This window comes from Oryzias melastigma, linkage group LG2 (assembly GCF_002922805.2).
Source record: "Oryzias melastigma strain HK-1 linkage group LG2, ASM292280v2, whole genome shotgun sequence".
In the NCBI taxonomy this organism is placed as follows: Eukaryota; Metazoa; Chordata; class Actinopteri; order Beloniformes; family Adrianichthyidae; genus Oryzias; species Oryzias melastigma.
In genome coordinates this window covers 15,287,197-15,311,971 of record NC_050513.1, presented here as the reverse complement: position 1 = coordinate 15,311,971, position 24,775 = coordinate 15,287,197, and the positions used below count along the sequence as shown (strand labels likewise).

The 24,775-nt window shown below is 40.7% G+C and overlaps 2 protein-coding genes across 4 annotated transcripts in view; both read right to left on the bottom strand.

Moving 5' to 3' along the window:
* LOC112156773 (zinc finger protein 513) overlaps nucleotides 1–7,538 on the bottom strand; it is a 9,535-nt gene extending 1,997 nt beyond the window's left edge. Inside the window, exons 1-5 of one of the 3 annotated variants that reach the window (XM_024289122.2) lie at nucleotides 6,951–7,538; nucleotides 6,494–6,730; nucleotides 2,399–2,521; nucleotides 652–786; nucleotides 82–570 (exon numbers count right to left, since the gene is read on the bottom strand). In XM_024289122.2, coding sequence (XP_024144890.1) covers nucleotides 82–570; nucleotides 652–786; nucleotides 2,399–2,521; nucleotides 6,494–6,533 — 787 coding nt within the window. In that variant the 5' untranslated portion in view covers nucleotides 6,534–6,730; nucleotides 6,951–7,538. The remainder of the gene's footprint in view (nucleotides 1–81; nucleotides 571–651; nucleotides 787–2,398; nucleotides 2,522–6,493; nucleotides 6,731–6,950) is intronic. The other 2 variants (XM_024289124.2, XM_024289123.2) reach the window with 2 other exon arrangements.
* Nucleotides 7,539–13,226: 5,688 nt separating this feature from the next.
* dusp27 (dual specificity phosphatase 27) overlaps nucleotides 13,227–24,775 on the bottom strand; it is a 14,756-nt gene continuing 3,207 nt past the window's right edge. Inside the window, exons 3-6 of the mRNA XM_024289064.2 lie at nucleotides 23,895–24,013; nucleotides 19,373–19,604; nucleotides 19,023–19,240; nucleotides 13,227–16,274 (exon numbers count right to left, since the gene is read on the bottom strand). Of these exons, the coding sequence (XP_024144832.1) occupies nucleotides 13,546–16,274; nucleotides 19,023–19,240; nucleotides 19,373–19,604; nucleotides 23,895–24,013 (3,298 nt within the window). The 3' untranslated portion in view covers nucleotides 13,227–13,545. The remainder of the gene's footprint in view (nucleotides 16,275–19,022; nucleotides 19,241–19,372; nucleotides 19,605–23,894; nucleotides 24,014–24,775) is intronic.

Sequence of the window (24,775 nt, the reverse complement as noted above, 5' to 3'; positions counted from 1 at the left end):
TGGAGAACCTCACAACACAGTTTGAATGCAGCTGAGAAGCTAATTTTTCTAAAATTAAAAAACATTTAAGATAAACGTTACCTTCCTCAGCTCCCCCTTTGCTCTTCCTCCTCTTCCCCTGCCGCTTCTCCTTCTTCTTCGGCCGCTCCTGCAGGTGCATGCGCTGGTGCCTCCGCAGGTTGCCGAGGGAGCTGCAGGCGTAGCTGCACTGCACGCAGCGGTACGGCTTCTCGCCGGTGTGCGTGCGGGTGTGGCGCTGTAGGTTGACGAGCTGGGCGGAGGCGTAGGGGCAGGCGGGGCAGCGGTAGGGCTTCTGCCCGTCGTGGATCCTCATGTGGCGTTTGAGGTGGTTGGAGTAGCGGGAGGTGAAGGCGCACAGCGAGCAGGAGTACAGCTTTTGGGGGGCGTCGCCCGCCGCCTTGGTGATGCCCCTCCTCTTTTTGCGTGGGCTCGGACTTGAGGGTATGTCGGGCAGGTCGGGGTCCTGGAACGGGTTGACGGAGGCGGCGTGCTGAAGACCCTCTTCGCAGGTGAGGCAGTAAAGCTCCGCCCCCAGGGCCAGACCCACACCTGACCATCAATAAAAAAAAAAAACTTGTCAAAAAGGAGAAAATTTTACGTCAGAAACATGGAGAAAGGAACAGAACAAACCGAGCTCCAAGCCAGCAGCCAGAGGCGTGTCCCCCAACAGCTGACCACACCCCTTACAGGACAGGATGGTTGGGAAGGCGGAGTCTGTTGGTGCTGTGGGGTCGTCCTCCACACTCAGAGAGAAGACGGTCACTCCTGAAGGAGAGCAGCATCACAAACATACTTTTATTTTTTTACATGTAAAAAAAACACCCAAACACTATTAAATATTGCAAAATATTACGAAAATAAGGGCTGCACGGTGGCGCAGTGGTTAGCGCTCTTGCCTCACAGCGAGAAGGCCCCGGTTCGACTCCCGGCTGGGACCTTTCTGTGTGGAGTTTGCATGTTCTCCCCGTGCATTCGTGGGTTTTCACCGGGGACTCCGGCTTCCTCCCACCGTCCAAAAACATGCTTCATAGGTTCATTGGTGACTCTAAATTGCCCCTAGGTGTGGATGTGAGAGTGAATGTGTGTGTGATTGAGGCCCTGAGACAGACTGGCGACCTCTCCAGGGTGAACCCCGCCTTCGCCCATCAGTAGCCGGGATAGGCTCCGGCACCCCCGCGACCCCGAAAGGGACAAAGCGGTCAAGAAGATGGATGGATGGATGGATTACGAAAATAAGACTTTTTTTTTGTATTGCCCTTTTATAATTGTTAAACATAAATAGACAAACTTCTTCTAGTGTGTTTAGCCTGTTATCAAATAATTGGCCAGAAGAGGGAGACAAACCAGCTTTCAAGACAACTTTATGACCTTTTTTTATTTAAATAAAAGTTTCTAGTAGTGTTTTAATTATGATTATGAAGTTTTTCTTTTTACCAAAATCCCACAAATCTAAATGTCTCAAAAAGTCACATTTAATCTGATAGTCAATGTGAGAAAAAAACAAAACATTAAATATTGTTGTTTATGTTTGCATCATATACAGTATTTAGCTTAGCTTAATTAATGTCTAAATGTAATTTGACCGTTTATGTTAGAGCTTTAAAGTGAATCGTTCAACATGGTATAGTGCTTCTCCACTTATATAAGTCTTAGATTAGCACACTTACTGTTTAAAATATATTCAAGCAAAGACATGAATTCAATTCAATTTTATTTATATATCCAAATATCACAAAGAAAATTTGCCTCATTTGGCTTTATTCCGGTAATTTTACAGATGCAGAAAATTAGTCATAAAATAGTCGAGTTCAATATTTTTATTGATACAATAATGAATGAAACAACCACTTGTGAAGGTCATTTGGTCTGTGTATAAATCACTGTGTTATCTGCATACATGATGATCTCTACATTTTTACACACATTTGGCAAATCAACCCGAGTAAAAACAGTAATGGGCCCAAGATTGATCCTTGAGGGACCCCTACTGGAGAATGAAGGTAATGTCACCTACCTGCACACACTACCTTCTTCCTTACTGGACCCGTTTAATCGTGAAAAATTAATTCACTTGTATCAAGTTTCATTTTACAGTCTATAAAACAGTAGCAACACAATTATTTTGTTAATTTTATAACTTGGACTACAAAAAATGTATTGAAAAACAATTAGGATAAGTAAGAAAATGCTAAAAAAAAAAATTCTGATCAAGAATCGTTATTCTGACATATAGAATGACTATCTGTTTGGAGGATTTTAGCTTCTTGGAGCCAGCACCAAACAACAGGGGGGGAGGGGTCACTCAGTCCAGTTCTCTATATACAGCCAATGGTTTTTTTCATTATTTGGCTGCATTGAAACACATCAAGTCACCGACCTGCCTCTCTGTCCAGACCGATGAGGTCGGTGTCGGCAAACTCCAGCTCCCCGCTCAGCAGGATGTCGCTCTCCAGAACCAGGCAGCCAGGCTCGCACACCACCACGCCATCTTCAGACTCCACTGGGCACAAACGCACATGAGTAAGCGACAAGTGAGGAGGGTTTCTCAAAAAAAAAACACAAAAAAAAAGAGTCTGATACCATCAGACAGAAACCACATTTGTCTTTTTAATGTCATCTAAAAGTGGAACTTTCTTAACAGTAAAACATAAACAATAAAGTTTGTATGAGACCATTTTTGTTTATCTAAAATGAAAGCACCAAAATTAAGAGAAGGGACAAGAGTGAAGAGGAAGGGGACAACGACACGGGCAAGGAAGGAGCAGAGGAAGCCAGTGAGGATGAGATAAGGGTGGAGGAGGAAGAGCTGGAGGATGAGGAGGGAGTCCGGAAAAGGAGGAGGATTAAAACAACACAAATGACAGACACAAAAAGTTGTATTCCACTGCTGACGAGAAGAAACTCAAACATACTGGAGAGTTTTTAATATGTTTTAATATTTAGACTTCTTTAAATGGAGATTTTGGTGTCAAAGATGAAACACGTGGAGGCTTTATGGCTAAAATGTTGCAACCTGAACTGTTTTCAGATGTATGTGGCTCCAAACAGACGGGGTTGTGTCATGTAGAGTTCACAAACTGATAAGAATCCTGCTGGTGAAGCTTCTTGAAACCGCTAGTCGACAGACTACAAGCTCCATTCTGATGCATCCACTTGTAGACAAATAGATCCATGAGCGTCTCTGTTTTCCTCATCTGAGCTGCTCTAAAACTGCACAGCTGGTTAGCTTCAATACTGTCGCCATTTGGTTGCACCGCTAATGTTAGCTTGTGAGGGGCTGTAAGCTAACTGAAAACAGTGTAAACTAAGGAATGATGGGATATCAGCTGTGGCTTACTCCACACCAAAAATCCCACTCACCACTCGAGAACTCTCAGCAACAGGGCGGGGTTACTTTATAATGGTCCCGCCCACAACTCAGAGGTAACTTTTTTATAACTTTCAATGAAAAGTCAATGTAGAGGCGTTCAAAAGTTTACATTCATGCAAATATCTATGACCAAAAAAAATATTTCCTTAAAATTGTTTGGAAAATTCACGTCTCTTGAGTTTATAAAGATGTTCATTTAGTCAGCAACGGATGTTTAGGTCGCCTGAGCGTTAGCATTAGCCGTCCAATGGGAAATTCCACTATACGTTAGCATCAAGCTAGCAGACTGTGGCATTATGCTTTAAATCGATCTCTACTTTATGGATCGATTATTGATCTATTAAGCTTAATCGATTTTATCAACCCAGCCCTAATGTTTATTATTATTATTATTATTATTATTATTATTATTTTAGCTAAAAATGGCACAATCATAATTTGAAGATCACTGACAACATAGATCAAAAGATGATTGGAGTGAGACTTTAATCTGTAGTGACAACAATAACTTAAAGGGGTCATACCATGATTTTCTTAAGCCTTTCAGAGTGAACTATATCCATATATATGATCATATATATGATCTTAAAGGAGCCCCGCGTCTAAAGTCACGAACACCAATCTGAGCTGGAATTCATTGAAGACAGGACAAAACTGGAAGATATACGGTATTCTGCATTTAAAATTAAACTTTTTTTGGTGATCACCACTAGCTCAGGGTAGAAATTGAGTGTTGTGGTAGTCTGGGGGCGGAGCTGTCAGAGCAGACTCTTCCTGGAGCGAGCTGTTGGTATTGATCTTAGGTCAGCACGTTTCCACCCGCTCGTTTTCGTGGGTATGGGAGGGGCTGCTGCAGACTGTGCAGGTTTTTAGAGGATTACTCTTAAATGTATGAACGGATCAAAATACTTTGGGGTTCTTTACAGTGAGGAATGAACAGTAAAATGCATTTAAAACCTCAAAAAGTAGAATTTTCCCAGTAGGGCCCCTTTAAATTACGTCTAAATCTCACTGTAGTTTTAATCTCTTCACACGAGCGTGACGCCACTGCGCCGATCCAGGTGAGTGAATGTGCAGGAAAACCGGAAACTCTGCTTTGGCTTTAAAACAAACAGGCTGGGGACTGACAAAACCTGATGCAAAACAGGAACAGATCTTCGATTCAGTCACCATGTTTACTACTATTACCAGTTCAAACGTTTAATCTAAAACGTTTTCTGGTTTGCACAAGCACTTCATTGCAATTTATTTTCCTCCTCGCAGAGACGTCACTGTAATTTACTGAACCCGTTTGTAAAAACAAGAGATTCCAACTCATCTTTGACTGTCCTCATTTGCAAGATTTTTGCGTGCACCTTAGCCGCAGATGGGACACTGCCTTCAACCCTTGTGCTTCTTTAAGAGGTCAAAATGACCCTATCCTTATACTGATGTGTGATCCCTCCCATGACAAAAGTAAAGAAGATTTTATGTCTGCCTCGGACACCAGTGAAGATAAAAAATCCTTGGAAAAATAAGTTTGGTGCGCTGTCTGGTGGGGTCCACGGGTTTCGTCCCACTCCGATCATCTTTTGATGTATTTTTAAAGTGTTCTCAGTGGTCTTTTAATGATGATTGTGTTGTTTTTAGCCTAAATCAAAGGCTTTCTAGAATATCATTTATGCACAAGGTTCCTGTGAGATCTTAAAAAATCTTAAAAGCATTATTTATATATGTATGATTTTGGAAATCTTAAAAAGCTGTAAAAAAAAAAAAAAAAAAAGTCTTGAATTGTGATATCTCAGCCTTAAAAATGATGCTGTTTGAAACCTCTCCATTTAACATTTCTTTTTGAAAATGTAATTTTTTTAACTACAATTATTTTGATCAAATAATGGAAATAAATAATATATTTAAAATTAAAATAAATAAATTTAAAGTAACCATTTGTTGTCTAAAGAACTGTTTTTTTTGCTCATATTTTCTTCTTCTGCTAGAATAAGGTGTAATACTATAGCGATGTTGCCACCTAGTGGTCAAACTGAAACGTCCTCCAGTAGAAGTAGAACAATGTTTACAATGTTAATAATCTGAACATTTTTGTTAGAACTTCTACTTTTAAGAATCCATATAACACTGTATGATATTAACAATCTCATTATTTCACTAATAAATTTTACAGTATGTGAACTGGTTAATATGAATATCTTCAAAACTTATATGGATTAAAAATGTATTAATAATGTGTAGAAATGTGTAAACCGAGTAAACTCAAAACTGGAAATTATAATTGATACCCAGTTCTAAAAAAAAAAAGAAAAAAAAAAAAAGAAAGTGAAAGTATCACAACACAGATCACAAACAACAAGATAAGAAGCTACAGTTTTGGTAATTAAATGGAAATAAATGAACAAAATGGGAAATAATCAATAAAATGAGAAATAAGCTGAGAAATTTGTCCTATTTTTTTAATGTAAGGCCTTAAAAAGTCTTAAAGAAATTTTATTTTTTAAAGAAATTCAGTAGAAGTTCACTGCTGAGTTGGAGTAAGCCTGCCCCCATTTCCCGTCATCCATCTGTTTACGTCTTCTCCTGCTGACTTACAGCCCCTCGTAGGAGGAAAACAAAAACATTTTTCCAAACTGCTGTTTGTTAACGACTTGAGTAAAAAAAATACTCATAAATGAAACTTTAAAGCATAACTTTCTCCATCTATCGTCAAAAACATCATTTTCATCAGAGTGGGTGATCGGCAGAAAAAAAAAGGGAATCAAACAGGATCCTGGGAAAGAAAGACGGGAAGGAAGAGGAGAAGAAGGAGCTCAGGGAGGTCAGGTGAAGAGGAAGCGGAGGCAGGAAGAGCCACAAACACATCCAGCTCCAGAGTCTTCCTCTCTTGAAGATAATGAGGAAGAGGCTGAAGACAAACACCTCAAACCGGTTAAGCAACTTTTAGCTTATCTGGGTTGTGGCTGATTTCTTAAAAAAAGAAGAAGACTAAAAAAATAAAATAAGAAAAAGCTCTTCTCTATTTGCTTAAAAATAATCATTTAAAGCAGTAAAGTGGACTTCCGTATTCCGTGACACTGATTGGAGGTCCAGAGCAGCAGTGGACACACTCACATTTGACCGGCTGAGGGTTGGACTGTTTCCTCCGCGGCATCTTCGCCTCTCTCCGTCCCCGGATCCCGCGCTGGTGTCGGTGTCACGCCGACTGGGCTCCAGTCTGGTCCGGTCCGTCCGTCAGCCAGGCGGGCGTCCAGCTAACTGCATGTCATCATCACTATCATCACCTCCTTCCTCTTCCTCTTCCTCCCACAGACAGCAGAGGCGGCGGTGTCATCACGACCCGGCTACTGCCTGAGACACAACAAGCGCCGGCGACAAACTTAACGAATGTGGGCTCAAATCGAAAAATTACACAATATTTTAAAATGAAATGCAATATTTAAAAAGCATAAAACAAGAGGGACTCAAACTGTACCACCGTAGCCCTCATTTTTGTTTTTGTTTTGCAGTAAATAGTCGTAGCCTTCCAGCTAGCCTAGCTAACTTTACTATTAAAATGAAGCCAAAATACCGAACTAAGTGCTGAAGTATGAGTGGTGACCTCACTGTTAGCGCTACATGTCAACGGGGAGTCCCTCAAAAAAAGCAAATAAAAAATAAAAATGTTAGCGAGGACTAATGCTCAGGTCTCAAACAGCAGCCTTTTGTTTTTGGCACAGACAACTGTCAGACAGACAGAGCTGCGCCGGGTCCGGGTTCCGCATGACGTCACGCCCGGGAAAGTGGGATTGTGGGTGACGTAGTCTTTGCCACGACGTTTCTGTCCACAAGCTAGCATTTTTTTAACACTTGTTTTCATTTGTTCAACCCCAGTAAAGCCACTTGTTTTTCTTGAAAATTTTACCAGGAACGAGTAAAAAAAAAAAAAAAAAAACTATTTGAACAAAACTTTATTGACAAAGAAAGTTCAAAATGTTTCAAGTGACTCAAAAAGGCAGAAAGTCGTTTATTTTAGTGGACAAGTATACTTAGTCTAAACTAAAAGTGAGACACATACTATCTGTAAATTATAAGCATAAAATATTCCAAACAAGTATTCTATTTAATTATTATACTTCTTACTAGACTATATATGCTTAGTTTGTAGTAGAATTGCTATTCTCAATAAAATTATGTGGACTACATTTAGCTAAAGGTTTAGCTGATACGAAATGTTAGCCATGTCTGAATTCCTTTGCTACTCACTAGTGTGTTCACCTTTTGTAGTGATGTCTGAATCTACAATTCTATAACTGAGTGTACTAGAAATTTCCCAGATGTTTTTGCGAAATACTAGCGTGCATCAATAGTCACTACATTAGCGAATATAGACCATGATGCATTGCACTTGAACAATTTTTGTAAAAATAAATTGTTTAATGTAAATAAATAAATACAAAAAAATCCACATGTTCATTACCAAAACACAGTGGAGTCATAAATAGACGTGAAATTATAATTTTGTGAAATCGGTGTCGCCATATCAGGCATTTTGAAAACTAAAGAAAAGTAAATGAGCATGTTGTGTGAATTGCTTTTAAAATCTAGGGCACTAGATGGGGCATGATATAGATTTTTAGTAGTTATAGAGTAGGGAAGGAATACGTTTAAGTATTAGCAAATATACTATAGATCATGTACGCGTAGTGTAGAAAAAACAGAAAATCTTCTGACTAAATTAGAACATTTTAAATTTCTAATTTAAATATAGCAAATAGAAGGTTAACTTGAAGTTACTGCACCAGTTTAAGTATATAAGTCTAATAATATGGCACAATTGTATAAAATATTATAAGTATGACAATAATGCGGTCTAGGAAGCAATTTCGTATTTATGTTTTTGAGGCCATTGTGTCATTTATTTATACAACATATCGTTTCAATATCTACAATAAATGCACGATAATGCTGGCATGCATTTTCTATTACATTTATTTTACTATAATTTATACTATTATAGTTTTTACTTTTACTATAATTTATAGACCTAGTGACTAGACCTATACATTATATGTCTACTTAATGAAGTATTACTGTTTTGAAATAAAAATAAAAATATAAAAACTCCTACACACAAAGATTAGATTTTACATTATGCAAATAGAGATAATTAAAACAGAAAAATGTATATAATATATATATATACAATAGTATATATCCCATGTATGTGACACTGCATAGAAACTTTATTTAGCAAATACTACAAACTTCACTTATAGAAATAAAAAAAGAACATAAATTGTACACATAAAGAAAAAAAGTCAGTTTTCTAATAAAAGAATGGTGTTACGCCACAAAATGATCCAGAAGGCCCAATAAAAAAATAACACCGGTTCCCTTTACAGTTTTGCGCGTCTGCATTACCACCAGGTGTCATCATGCCTGGAGCTTTCTGATAGACCTATGAGTTCACCATGGCCTCAAACTCATCAACCCTCTGTCTGGTGTTTCCCCTGCGGATCCTTCTATAGGAAACAGTTTTATACTTTGAAGCGCCCTTCCCATCATCCTCTGGGCCGTCCTCGCTGTTCATCTCCGAGGACTCTTCCTTGTTTCCTGTCACTTCCTTCTCTGGGTTTTGAGTGGCGGGTGGTATCTGGGTCGGTTTGGGTTCTTGTTTGGCTTCTGCTAACACCTCCACGGCAGCATCCATCGGTGAACTCTCCTGCATCCCGTTGCTATGGGAGGAAAAAAAAAACCTGTTGTTTTCTGTTTGTCCCTAAGGAAGACGATCACGATGAGATCTCATCCTTCACAAGCAAACAAGTCATCTGTGTGGAATTTTAATTGGAGCTTAATGAATCAACTCAGGCTTGAGTGACTGCTCAACCAATCACTGATGCTCTTACGCAACACCCCCTCTGGGCACGAGCCGAGATTTACACAACATTTTCAATAAAAAGAGATCTAAAGAAAGTCAGAAAAAGCACCAAAAACGTTTTTATTTATAATATTCTGCAGATTTCTTCTATTATGTAAATTTTCAGACATAATTTTTATTTTTAAATTGAGTTTACTTATACAAAAAGACTATTAGAGTATTTTTCTTTAACAACCACATTCAATCTTTTAGTACTCACTTCAAAATAAAAGTCTTCACATTTTCAAGACACAAATAAAAGTTGTATCTTGTCTGTTTTTCTTGTTTAAATAATTCAACCTATAATGAGCAGCACTGACACTTTCACAACATCAAGCATGTAAAAATACTTAATATTCATGTTCTCATCCGCAATTTCTTAACTTACCGCTTTTTTCTTCAGTATGGAAACGTTTTGCATTAATTTTTAAAAAATCTGGTGTTTTTAAGATTGTTTTATTTATGAGCTGTAAATGAAAAAAATACTACAAGCTGTTTGGAAAATTAAAAACTAGCCAGAGTGTGTTCATGTCCAGGATGAACGGTTAGTTTTGTTGTTTGTTGTGATGCAGGATCCGCCTGCTGCATGTGAGACTGCAGAGACAGGCGGGGACCGTCAACAAAGGGCACCGAAACATCCCAGACAGTCCAATTTATTTGATAATTATCGTTTTATTATTTTCATCATAACAAATAATCAGAAATATTGCTGTTGATAGAGATTCCGCATATTTTCCATTGATCAAAATACCGTTATTAATTCAAAAAAATCATAGCTGTCAAATTAATGCGCTTTGTAGACATTTCTTTGTCCCCTTGATCCCCAGATTGATTTTTAAAATATTTTTGTTTTTTGTAGTTTTTAAGTTTGTAGTAAGAAAAAAAAATCCAAAAACAACAAAAATTTTCTTAAAAAACAAATTTTCAAAATGTTCAAAAATTTACATTAAAACACGTATCTCCAAAAAAAATTGTTTTTTCGATAATAAAATTGGGGAGCGTCTACAAAGTGCATGACTCCGACAAGTGTGTTTACTGTAAAAGAGAGAGTAATACTATTTTAATTAACTGAGAGTTTATGTGAAATCTATATTAATAACAAAGTTTGTCTATGATATAGTTTTGATTATTTGTCATGAGTTGTAGATAAAATAAAATTAAATGTCTGGGATGGTTTTGTTCACTTGTCAGACGGTCCCTAACAACAACAAAGTACAAAAATCTTGTTGTTTTCCTGCATTCATAGTCCACAAATAATTCAAATAATTATGTTCGAAAAATAATATAACTTTTCAAGAAAAGTAATTGTAAAAGATATATCCAAGAAACACACAAAAAATGTAATTATTTTTTTTTTCTTGAGTTGTAGATAAAATGTACTTTTTAGACGGTCCCTGCTGTCAACAAAGAACAAGTATCTTGTAGTTTTCTTGTAATTGTTTCCATACACAATTTATCTTGGATAAAATGATTTAAAAAAAATCACAAAATTAAAAAATATTTTGAAAAATACTTGAAATAATTATCTCAGAAAACACACAAAGAATATGTATAAAAAGAAACACTGACATAAGTACTGTATTTTTAAAACAAAAAAATGCAACAAAAAATAACTTTGTTTAAATTAAAAAATGTCAAAAACATTTGAAAAAACAATCTTGAAAAACACCAGATTTGATTTTTTTTTTGTCAAATGCAACAGGCTTCCATACTTATTCATATTTTATCTATAATAAATCTCATTGTGGATTTTTTAAGATTCATTTTTTACCAATATCTCATTTTGACCGATTTAAAATACAGATTATTTGTGGCACAAAGATTATCACAAACAACAATAAAATCTTAAAAACCCAATCAATCTGAGAGTTGTGAATGCTTTTAACTAATTTGTTCTCGTTAAAACACTTCCACTCATTTATTTAAGCAGGACTAATGGAGCCGTTTTTACCTGAGCGGTTCAGGTTCTGCTCCTCCACCTGGACGGTCAGAAGAACGGTCTGCACTTGTTCTTGTCTGGGTCACATTTGTGCTGGAGAGTATAGGAGCTCATCAGTGGAAGGAGAGTCTTTGTCACTGCTTGGTGATGTGGGATAAATGCCCCCGGCTGGGGCAGCGGGGTTGGGGGGGTTGAGCTCTTTGTGAGGGTTTTGGGAACCCATCGTCTGCTGAGATCTTGGATCTGTTGTACTATACGGCTGAACCAAAGCCGAGCTCTTTCCAGGAGGAGAGAGAAACACACAAAGACTGTTTATTGACACTAGGAGGAGCCCTCACATCACTAGCTATGCCTCCAGGAGGATCGATCTCTTGCTCGGCTTCCATGCTGCCTTGGAGCATAACAGCAAATTTCAAATGGTGTAAAGGTGGAAGCTATGCGAGAGGGTTACAATTTAATAGATCCCTCAAGGGAGACCTTGGAACTATACTTTGCATTTGTTGATCTCCATTAAAAATGCATTTGTGGAAAGAATGCCCCCCAACAGCACGATCAAAAAGTAACTAAAACAAATTCAAATATTACATAAAGAACACTCAAATTATCAGAAAAACGCAAAGACTTGTGGGTATTTTCATCATTTGGTCTCTCAGACTTTAAAATCATCTTCTAAGCCTTTCTTTTATTAATTTAGACCCTTTTCTTAGTGAGGAAAACGATTGCCCTCTCAAGTTGCCTAGACAACCTCAAGCAGGAAGCAACCCCATACCACCACACTACCACCAACATGCTTGATTGTTGCCTTAATTAGACGGAAATGATCTATTTGGTCTTTCTGGAGTCACTGAACCAAAAACAAAACATTTGCCCCCACCACATGCTCTAAAACCCACCAAAAGGTTCACAGGTGAGAAGAAATGACCCTCCCCCTTAAAAAAAAAAAAAAAACGCAATGACATCACAACGGGTGAAAAAAACGAACGGGCCCAAATTCTATTAAAAAAACACAAATGAAACCAAAACTCGTCTCAGGGATACCCAAAGGAAGTTTTAAAATTATTATGGGATGGCCACAGGACTTTCAGGTTGGCAGCCATCTTGTGGCGATTTTCACAGTTTTACACAATTTTTTTATGTTGGCACAAACTTCATGAAAATTCACATTCACAGCACTAGGTTAAGTCTCGAGCCAGAATCAAAACTTTTTTGACCTTTGACCTTGGGAAGAGGCCGCCGACTTTAATTTTCCTAAAAACGCCTGTAGTACCAGCTATGAATTTAAACTCCTCCAAGGGATTTCAATTGGGAAGCTACTTCGGAAAAATATTGGTGTTAAAGTTTGTTGGCTTTTATTGGCGTTAGGATGGCGGGCTTGGAAAAATGGCGTTCCCCTGGTGCTCACACTTTTACTTTTTGCCTCTAGCTGAATGAAACGATACAACACTCGATGTGAACATATTAAGAATGTGGGCGCGGTTAACAAAAAATGTCAGTCGCTAAGGAAATCTAAAAATTTACTTTTGCCAATTTTTCTGTAAATTACATAGACCTGCTCGTCACGCCCGGGCGACCAAAAAATAATATGGTTGCTATGGAGATAACACCAACAGAAAGGCCAATATTTTGAAAAAGTGTTTTTTTTCCATGAATTTGTCACATGTAGCTCTTACCAGGCTGACAGAGGCAGAAGGGGGGGAGGGGGTAGTGAAGGGCCTAAAGGACTACAATGAGATATCGGGGGCAGGGAAATTGGGGGTAATGTTGGTCGGCGTTGGTGGGAAACACCTGCTGGCTGCTTTTTGTTTTTGAAGGACTGGATATTTGTTTTAAAACATTTGCTAAGACAAGAAATGTCCCTTAAAACTGAACAGAATATTTTTTAAATGTATTTTTTGACACAAGTACATGTATTCCTTTAACTTCTATGGTTTGTTTTAAGTCATTTGTTGTTTTCCCCACTATGAGGGACAGATCTGAAGACAACTGAATGAAATAAATCCACAGGCCTCTATTTGTGCAAACATTTATTGCCAAAATATATATTGGAATATTACAAATTACATTGATTTTTTTTGTTTCAAATGTGTTTGAGATGCTGTTTGACTTAACGACAAGAAATGACAAAACTGAATTCATTTTAATTTTGGATGTGAGTTTAGCTCAGAACCTTCGAGAATTTCATACAAAATTTTGACTAAAATAATGAATTTGACTTATCATGCTACATCTATGCTGCACACTTTTTCTATGTCTTGTGAAAACGTTGAAGAACTTTTTTAAAAACAAGAAATGATATGGATCTGATCTCACAGCACTCTGGTAATTCTCCTATGAGTCACTCCTGCTCGGATACTTCGCTTCCTGCTGTGCTCGCCACGCAGCCAGCACCTCGTCGTCTTCGGCCTCGGCGAGAGCCCGGGCTCTGATCCTCTGTCTGGTTTGGGCGATGAAAGCGGCCACATCTTCATCCCCGTCACTGTCGTTGTCCTCCTTTCTGGTCGCCGTTGCTCCCGTCTCCCTGCCTTCATACAACAACCTTCTCCTGGAGGAGAAGTCGCTCTCCGTTTCCTCGTCCTCCTCCTGAGTCCTGCGCAACCTGCTGGTCTGGGACTGCACGAACCTTTCGCGCAAAAGCTCCCTGCTTTGACCTGGTAGGTCGTCACGGTTTCTGGACCGTAACCTTGTCGTGTATGGTTCCTCGTCGTCGTCTTCTGGAGAGTAGGACGCCCCGCGGCTTGAGAAGTCAAACTCGGATGCCGACGCATCAAGATCGTCGTACGGATCTTCTGATGGCTCTTCCTCTGAAAATGGTTTCCTTTGGGGAGGTCGGACGCTTTTTAGCCAGTCGTCGACGCTGGTGTCCTTGTCTTTCTCCAGTGCTGGATTAAGATTGAGGCATCCCGATAAGCCATATGTCCTCTTTGGTTTCTCCTTCTTCTTTGATTCCTCAAGAAACTCCTCCTCTCTCTTTTTCCTCTCCTCCTCTTCCTCATCATCGTCCTCCTTCGCTTTCTTCTTCTTGTACAGGGTGCTGCGTCTGTTGTCCTCCAGGATCTTCTTCTTTTCATACTTGGCCATCTTCTCCCTCATCTCTGACTTCATCTCCTTGTCCATGCAATCCAACTTGTCCAGGTTGACCTGGTCCTGGAAGAGGCTGAACAAGGGGACACTGGTGGTAGTGATCTTCTTTTTCTTTGAGCCTAAAGTGGAGTCAAAGTTGGATCTGAGGGCAGAGCCTCGCCCACTGAGGCTAGAGGCGCTGCTCAACCTACTGTCCGACAGGACAGACGAGGCTCGACCCCGACCTTTGGAGAGGGCGCTGGAGTAGGAAGCCCCACTTAGCAAAGACGCCCTGTCGTCGTCTGCAACTCGGCTTGCAAGGAGGCTCGTCCCACCTCCGAAGCTAAGTTCAGATCCGGCTTGTGAGGGAGGGGGCAGGCTCATTTCGCTCTGCTTCTGTTTGATCGTCTCGGAGACAACGTTGGCGATCCAGTTCTGGATACTGGACAGGTTGACCATCGGTTCTCCAGTGGGGCCTTGCACAGTTGGAACTGGGAGGATTGGTGGTACGGGAGGTACAACGGACAGCGAGGATCGTGAGCTGCGAGCTTGTGAAACGGAGGATATGTTAGAAGACCTGCCACTGAGCATGGACATGTTATCATCGTTGGCGACACTAGGGGTGCCTGTGACGCCGGCTCCTGCCCAGAAGGCCGATAGAGGTATCGTCCCTCCGCTAACGCAGCTTTCTGCCTCCCAGCCACACATGGACTGACTTTCCTCTAAGGTTTTCTTGGAACGCTCCAGAATCTCCTCGCGCCTCTGTCTCCGTTTGATCGTGGCTGAGTCCTCGCCCCGACTGAGCTCCACGATCTCATCGGTGTTCTCCTCGCCGAGGCGCTTTTGCTGCCTCCGCTTCCACGCCTGGTAAGCGGTCAGATTGACCTCTTTGAAGGAAACGGTCTTAGCATCTTCCTCGCCGTCTGCGACGGAACTCTTCTCTCCGTCCTCACGTTCTTTCTTGTTCCAGCCGAACTGGATTCTTTTGACGCGCCAGCGCTCTAGAGGCGTCATCTTCTCCTTGTTCTTCTGACAAAAGTTGTACATGGAGCTGGTGTCAGAGAGTATGCTCTCCACTTCATCGTCCACTCTTGTCTTTCCTTCTCCGGCGCCTGTAGCTGCGCTCTCGCTGCCTTCGTCGTCCTCTTTCCTTCTGTAGCGGGCAGCGGCTTCCTTCTCAATCTCCTTGAGTCTTTGCTTCCAGAGATCGGAGTAGCTCATACAGCTGGAGGTCGACATTGCCTCCGAAGGCGGGCGCTTGATGCGACTCTTGATCTTCTCCTTAACTGCTTTTACTTGCTCACTGGTGACACTTTCCGTATCGGCGTCGGCCGGGTCTTTTGCTCGCCTTGGATGGACCCCGAGGAGGGACTCCACGTCCTCGTCCTCGCTGTTGAGCTGCGCCTCCCACCACTCCTCGTTCTGGTATTTCTCATTCCTGCGCTGCCACTCCCGGATCATGGTGTCAAGGCTGTCGTCATCGTCCTCAGCATTCTGCTTGCCATTCTCAAGCAGAACTAGCTTCTCTTTGACGCTGGAGGAGTCTTGGCCGTCAAGCCCATTTTGCGGCCCAACCAGTCCACTTTTGAGCGCTGCAGCAGCCGCGGACGAGGCCACACTGCTCATCACGCTCCCTCCATCCTCCTCCTCTTCCATCATTATGGAGTGGGCTTTCACCTCCAGCATACTCTGTTCTTCCTCTTTATCTGTATCGTCATCATCGTCAACCGAGGCTTCACCAAAGATCTGGGCTCGGGTACGGGCGTCGATCACCGAGCACTGGCTGAGCGTTTCATCGTCGTCGTCCCGCTCCTCCAGCAGGTTCTCGTTGAGCTCTCGCAACTGCTTCAGGAAACCCTCGTTGGGGTTTATGGCACGTTTTTTCCGTATGGCTGTGAGGGCTTCCATGATGGTCATATTCTGGAAGATCATCAGGTAAGACGCCACCAGGACAGCAGAGCGACTAATGCCCATCATGGAAACCACAAGAGCTTTCCCTGCAAGATGGGGAAACAGTAATTAGCATCCATCCAGAACTCGATTTCAATGCAAAGTTTATCATCTTTGACAAAAGAGAAAATGATAATTTAACATCCTCTATCTATAGGATGATATAGTTTGAAAATCTGCAACACAATCCATTCTTTTACTGTTGTTCTGCAAAGATGGCCTTCAAGAGCATTTGGACAAGCTACATTCAAACCAGACATGTGATGTACTTTTAGCATATGGTGTTCACACCGGGCAGGCGCTACAGTTTTCTAGCGCATCTCCGCCACCTACAGTTGATAGAGGTTTGGTGCAAAATGACAAAACGCTACAAATCTCTTGAATTTTTCAGAGCTCTATTCCAATATACGAAAGACATGGTGTCATACAATTCTGACCAGACATGAATTCCAATAATATGTTTTTCCTCCTTGATTAGATAATTTACAAACAGTTGGCGTGTTAACTAAAAAGGAACCCATTCATACATCAATGCTAAATGTGAGTGCGATGAGTCCAAGTTCAACTTTCAATCCCTATTTACTGGCTCCACATTTTGTACGTTGAGCCCAAACACAGACTTGAAAACGTGAGAGTTTTGAACGCAGAAATGCACATTTACTCGCTATTACATAGACTTTTTATTGGAAGCGGTCATTGAACCTGTGTTTTTGTGCCCGGTTTAAATGTTTGGAAGCTTTTCAATAGTTCACTGATGACAGCAAGCCAAGGACACAAACAGAAAATGTTTCCACTTTTGCAAAATCCCATAAAATACCTGCACTGCTTAAAAAAACACATTTTGAGAAATCCCTTGAGATCACAAATTCAAAAATACTTCAAAAAATTGAAAAAAATAATGTAAATTTAGATTTAAATCTAGAATTTCTGATCTCTTTTAATGTTTTACTTAATCTTTCATTTAGCGTAATGGTTTCAATCTTGACTTTGATGCTCTTTATGCGCTTTTATTTTAGAAATTGTGATGTCAGGATTGGATTTAAGAGACACTTTTCTTAGATCATCTTTATATAATCTTCCATAATAGTGATGGAAGTATCAACATCATATAGAAATATAGATATTCGTACATCATCAATTTAGGTACTTTATTTAAGAACTACTGATAATAAAATAACAGAACACGTCCCATTTCTTGGTATTTTTAGTTATTGGGATTATTGGGATAAGTAGGATATTAGAATACTACAGTGAATTTGCCAAAACACCTCCCAGCTCAAGGCAAATTGAACTGCTCCATCAGTCATATGACCAGAGGAAACGCTAGTTGTGCGTGTTACCCTTAGCAACAAAACAGAATGGAATAAGTTGTTACCGGTCCAGTTTTTGATGGTATTTGCTTTTAGGATTACAAAAAGTATGCTTGAAAAAAAAAAGAAAGTCCCCAATAACAACTTACCACTAATTGGTATTGATAGTTGGTATTACATATTTTATGCAAAAATTAATTGGTGTCGTATCGATTAAGTGTGGTGTCACTCATCACTGCCTCATAACCAAATGCTAAGCATTTCCATTAAACATTGGCTTAAAAATAAACACAGTGATAAGTTTTTAAATATTTCTCTGGAATCATTACTACAAAATCCACTGTGTACAACTACTAAGTATTGGAAGAGATTTCATTTGTCTACTCCATTTAAGAGGCCAAACAGGAATGGTCGGATTTTGCTGGGGATCAATTTTGAGCTGTTATTGAGGATCTTTCTATTATCACTCGGGCAAGAATCATTTTATGTTTGTACTTTTTGTTCATAGTTGTAAACCAGCAACTGATTTTAACGTTTACCTTTGGAAATGTGTAAATGTGCTTTTGTCTAAACAATCGACAAATTTAGAATTTATCGTTTTCCTTCTTACTGAGAACAAATAAAATGTTATTTTGAGTAATTTGAGTAAAAAATTGATGACTAGGAGTACTTTTCTGGGGATACCAAACTAATAGCAGCCACGTTTATAGAAAGCCGACAAGATAACAAGAAGAGAAGTGGAAACTAAAACACAAAACACTCCAAAAATAAAACTAGAATTTGCATGAAAACAAAAAGCAAAATTTAGGGGGTTCAAAGTACGACATTAAAAAAAATGTAAACTTAAAAATAATGCGTTTAAACAGATTTTAAAAAAAGGTTTTTGCATCCATCCTTAAACAAACGTTTTATATAAAAATAAAAAAGAATAGGAAATAGTAATTATGGTAGTGATGAATTAGTTGATCAAGAATTTGATGTCAAATTAATTTTAGGATGAAAGCAGTTTTTCTTTTTAGCTCTAGTGTTTGAAAGCTGCTCTTACACTAGGATTGCTAAAAAAATGAGATTGCTAGGGGCTTGTCCGGGTTAAGCATTTTTAGCTGAAACATACTTTTTTCTGAATTTAAGCACCATATATTGAGATCAAAGGAAATCACAGTACTTGTAGATGAATAGATGAATAGCCCTCTGTTTGTGCTGGAAGATGTCAAAGAAAACCCGACTCTGTGTCCAAGTACCCCACACAACCCGGGGATCCAGTGCCCCTACTCCCCTGAGATACCGGATAGTAACCCTTGTGCTATTCTAGGCATGTCTACATTAAAACTGGGGTCATCTGGACCCCATAAGAGAGCACGAGGGTCAATGATTTGAAAATGATATTTTATTAGACTGCTGAAATTGTCTAGGCTAAATCACGTGACAGTAACGTACCTTATTTTTTCTTTGTGGTTAATGAGTGAGCCAAAAAGAACCACTTGCCTTTATGTGTGAGCAGAGCCTCATCTAGGAATTCAGCGGTTGGTCGAAAGTGTTGTGAGATATCGGCTTCAGGGAAGTCGTCCACCTCGATGCCCATGTACTGGATCTTCATGCCAGCGTAGAAGGACTCGTTGGTGTAGACTCCGGTTCCGTGAGCCGTGTTTAGGATGTGCGTGATCCCCATTCGCTTCAGACGGGCTTTGTTGACAGCAACAGACCTGGTACCGAAACAACGGGCTGTTGTTTGAATAAAGAACTACTGCACAGGCCAAAATACTATTCAATAGACCCCTAAAGTTCATTTAGAGACTTGTTCTGCTTATACTGAACTTGTGTTTCTGGAAACTTACTTCTCAGCGATAAAGATGTTTGGCCACACTTCGTCCACGGGGTTGGTAGGAGCCTCCAAGCGCTCCTGCACCATCGCCCTCTGGATGTCCAGCACACAGGGGGTGTTATAGGGGCTGCGGTCGTCAATCATGTCCCGGACGCGGTTGTAGAGGTCCTCCACCATCAACTGCTCGGCTGTTTCCAGCATGGATTCCGGGATAGACTCCGTACGTACGCCACGGGGCGGCAGCTCTAAAGATGAGGAGCCAAACCAGTCATGGAAGCAGTGGTGACTAACTGTCAGCAAGTAAAGGAAAGTTGCATAAAACAGGGATGTGAGCATGCTTCTAAAATTGTGGTAAAAGTGATAAAATTGTGTTTTTAATGAAATCTTGTGGCATTTTCCTGAAGATTGGGGACTTATATTAAGAAAATTAGGCTAAAATATAATTTCTGAGTATATATTTGTTGAAATTGTTGTGAATCAAGAGGCAGACGAAGAAATACCATTTTAAAAAATCGTTTTTGTGACATAGAAGCTACAATCAGCAGGTCAATTGGCCACTTGTAGAAGACTAAATCCATGTATAGATTGAAAGGTGACCCACTGGACCCCTCTATGGTATTTGGCTCAGTTATTCATTCATATGGACTTTTTTCTTTTCTTCTCTGCAGAGTTGATCAAATGTAGGTCAGAAATTAAATCATAAAACATAAAATAATATGCATTACATTAGAACTGATGTATTTTGAGAAAATCAGACCTCATCAGCACTAAATGAAGCAGAAACGCACCGACTTGTTATAATTTTGAAGCCTTTGTCCACAAATGCTTCAACAATTTCGTCAGTAGGTGAAAGACGGGCAAGGATGGAAAGGTATCTAGAGGAATTTGGTGACCTTTCGACTTAAAACAGTAAGGGAACTAAAGCTACAATAAATACTTAAGGTGAATCAAGGCCAAAACACAGAATAAGATAGAGTCTAGCTACCTACTGTAAAAATCGATCAACAGAGGTGCAAAAAAATGACCAAATATAGAAACACAAAACAACTGTCTCTTGTTGTTATAAGAAATATTTTGCAGTTCTGGAACACAAAGAAGCCAATTGTGCAGCAGTTTGAGGCTGAAGGCAAGAAACGGTTATTAAGACAGTGATTATTGGAACAACCGTCAGCGGCATGACATGCGGCGGGAAAAAACGTGGACTGTTGTGGGGGACACAGCATTCAGTCCATTCAGATAGATTTGTTACTGAAACATGAAATCCTTAAATATTGCAACTGATTTGGAGCACAGACTGCTCTGGGAAATACAAGGATACATCCTGATGCCCAATCTTTTGAAATTGTTGGCATGATCATGAATGTAGACGGCAGCCATCAGGCGTCAGTCTGTCCAACACATTCCCACTCCCAAGTCATCACATATTAACGTTTAGTTAAGGCCCCTCCGTGTCACTTTTTGACGTTCTGAGTGTCCCTAACTCGTCATTTTTTGACTTACTGGCTGTTCCCATTAAATCCCGGATCCCCAACCACCATAACCGGTCCAGTACCAGGACACGTAGTGCACCGCAACCGGTACTGTAACCCTAACCCCACACTGGACCAGATGGGGTACTGGACCCAAACTGGTACCAGGCGCGAACCAGACGCAGTACCAGTACCGGGTTAAGGTTGGGGTCCTGGTACTGGACAAATACCGAGGACCAATGGGTATCCGGTACTCCATCTGGTATTGCGACCTGAGGGTTGTGGACCCTTGATTTTATGAACATCCAGCACGTGAAAAAAGGACGAATTGAGAACATCCAAAATGTCAAAAAATGACACGGAAGGGGCCTTAACCAAACATCAGTATGTGATGACTTGGGAGTGAGAATGTGTTGGTCAGTCAGGTGGTTGTCTCCCGATTTTGTAATCGGGTGACAATCAGGTGACTATAGACCGGTGGCAGCCGGATTGCCATCCACCAGCAGATTTTTTGAGCGATGTGTAAATGTCTCCAGACAGCGGCCATTCAAATCAAGTGACACCGGTCAGCAGCGGTCCAGTGGCCTGGGGGTTATATAAAAGTGGGCTGTTTTGCACAACTGGTCAATTGCAACTCAGATTTTGAGGACACATCATCATTTTGTCAATTTACACAGTTTTAGACAGCATGCCTACCAAGAAATCCAGCAAGGCCAAAGCCCCAGCGCTCAAGAAAACAGGGGACCAATCACAAGTTGGAGTCTTCATCAAATGAAGAGTTTTGTGCAGCATCAATGCTGCCTCCTTCCATTCTGACCCAATCAACCACCAGATTGTCATCCGGTCAACGTCAACAGCCCTCGTCGAGTGCCCACACTGGTACACTATGATTCCTAACAATTGGACGGTGGCAGTGGGACGACAACACGGGGGAAAGAGGGTGGTAGTCCAAACTGGCCGATCATCAGACAATTTTGGAGACTTTGGAGCCTCTCCCGTTAATCAATTTTTGTGCTCCTGCCTTCCTGCCACCATACTGCCTCTGGACTGCCACAAAACTGCTACTTGACTGTCACTGGACTGCCACCAAACTGCCACTTGACTGCCACCAAACTGCCACTTGACTGCCACCAAGCTGCCCCCGGACTGCCACCAAACTGCCACCAAACTGCCACTTGACTGCCACCTGACTGCCTCTGCGTGACCTCCAAATGTACCGCTGTCCGACATAAAAAAAATTGTCCAGCAGGCATTAAATTTCAACCTCTTCTTAAAACCACCACGGTCGCCACGTGGCGTGTAAAAATGTGATTACAAATACCGCCGCATGCGGCCACCTGCTGAATTTGCAGAGAATCTTGCATTTAAGTTGCCGCATGGTGGCATTTTGGAATATATGAACATAATCTAAATGTTAATCTGCTAACTAAATTTTTAGATTCATAAAGCTTCTCATTAGTTAAAAACACGTGTTTTAAATCTATAAAATATCATTTTCTTGTCTTTTTTTAAGGTTGTGTTTAGTTAAAGTGAGCTTGAAAACAGTAGGAAGCTGTAACTTTGTTCTTCCCCCTGTGCCGACACATTAAATATGAACAGGCTAACGTTTCCATTATGAGGGAAACAATGTTCCCCTGGCGTAACGGGTAAAACACATGCAGCTCTCGTGGTGCATTTCCAGCTCCCGGCGGGGATAAAAGCACTTTGACTGTCATCCCTGGGAACACACGCATGCAGCCACATGTGCTGCTGTTGTCTCTTAGCTTCCCGGCCTCCAGTAAATCATGGCACTCATGCAGAAGGTAGCTGTGCGCATCAGCGGCCGTCGGCAGATGAAACATGCAGCATCCATTAAGATGTCACTAATGTCTGTTACAGGGGCTGATCCGAGATGTGTCATGGAGCCTAATTTGCTCAATCAGCGTCACCCGGCTCCTCCAGCGAGAGCGTGTCTCCGCACTAACCATGTGAAGGAATGGAGCGTGGACCGCCTCGGACTCCAGAGGCTTTCGACTAAATGCGAAATGCGAGTTGGAATCAGAAGCGAGGAGTTAAGCAGGAATCTGTTAAAAACTGCATGGCCCGATCTGGAGCCAACACATTTACACACCCTCGAGTGTTTGTGTGGCATCTGGAAATGTGGAGCAGCAGCAGCAGCAAGAACAACAGACTGGGAGGTGTCTTTGTTTTCAATTAAACTAAGACTGCTGCGCTGTCTTTTTCAGTCTCGTTTACTGCTTATTTCAACTTCATTGATTATTTTCTAGTAAATTATGTAGGAAGTGATAGTTTTTTCTGTTGTTGACGTTATCACCACCTTTAAATTGTGTGTTAGGAGGAGTAAATGCCTTAGTTACAGGTTTTTGGGTTGTCCGTAGAGGGTCGGATCTTTATAAGAGTACAGGAGTGTCTTGCAGTTCCCTTGAGGATTATTAGGCCGCCTTAACTTTTGCGCTATCTTATGGGGTCCAGATGACCCAAGCCTTGCATTGACTAGTTATCCATCCCATGACATATGTGGACAAGATTTTATGTCTGCCACGGACACCAGTGAAAATAAAAAAATCACTGAAAAAAAAAAGTTCAGTGCACTGTCTTGTGGGGTCCAGATGACCCCATTTTTAATTAAAACATACCATGAAAATGGAAAATACGATAGTTGTAGATGTGGTAAGTGTATCATGAAGTATTCGGAAAGCTAATGTAAGTTGTATCCACTTATGATACACAGGTGATTCTCTTGTACGGGGTCCTAATACCACATTCTAGTCAAAAAATGACCTTGATCGGATCAAAGATTGGATTAAAATAGAACTGTACACATGGGCCCTGAAAAACTTTCCAATTGTAACAATCGTTTCCATGAACCACAGGTTTGAGTTGAACAAATCATTTTGATACGCGCAGAACTGTCTAAAATACCGGAAATAGTCGTAGAAGAAGAAATAGCGAGTTCTATTATAAACAAACAAAGATCATGTATAGAGTAACTTGTTTAGATAGATAGACGTATCTATGTATTCGTAGACGATGCAAGATCTAAAGCCGTTTTTGCTGCTGCCTCACCCTCATGAATGATCTTCTTGGCGGCGATGGCTGAAGAGAGGTGGATGGGCTCCATGAAAATGCTTGCAGCGTCAGATCCAGAGATAGCGGAGAACCTGGACTCCGACGCCATGGAGAAACTACAAGGCAAAGGAAGAGGAAGACAGATACCATCAACACAACGTACATGTTAGTCAGCCATGTGGAGCGATAATAAAACATGCGCCTTAACTGAAAACGGCTTGTTTTTATTGTTGTTCTTTAGGTCAGAAGCCATTTAGTTGCAGATTTTAGTCTACATTCATGACTTGATCGTACATTTTTTATGTTAGTTTCTCTTCATATTACAAATACACAGAGGTGGGGACTCGAGTCACATGACTTGGACTCGAGTCAGACTCGAGTCATGAATTTGACGACTTTAGACTCGACTTGGACTTTCCTACCTCTGACTCGTGACTTGACTCGGACTTTGATATACATAACTTGTGACTTGACTCGGACTTTAGCCCTCTGACTCGGAAAGACTTGCTATTTTTCCCCTAAATCCACGGATTATAAAGTATATTATAAAGTATATCGAGAAAAAGCCGCGCGCCGCGGTCCTCTGTCCGTGTATGTTTACATCCCTGTTTGCCCAACATCCAATCAAATTAGAGCCACTTTTGATTGATGTGATAGCCCAACCAATCAAATTGCAGAAAAACAAAGCCCCGCCTCCCCTTTAAAACCGCGATTTCCTGTTTGCCGGTGTTTTTAGTTCTAGCATAAAAGTTTATAGATCGTCAACAACAAACTGTTTGCAGTTCGGAGAACATGTGGATGTAAGGATTACTCACAGAGATTCAACATCAACCAACTTCATCTGACTGTAGGAGCAGCAAAATCAAGTAAGTTCTGAG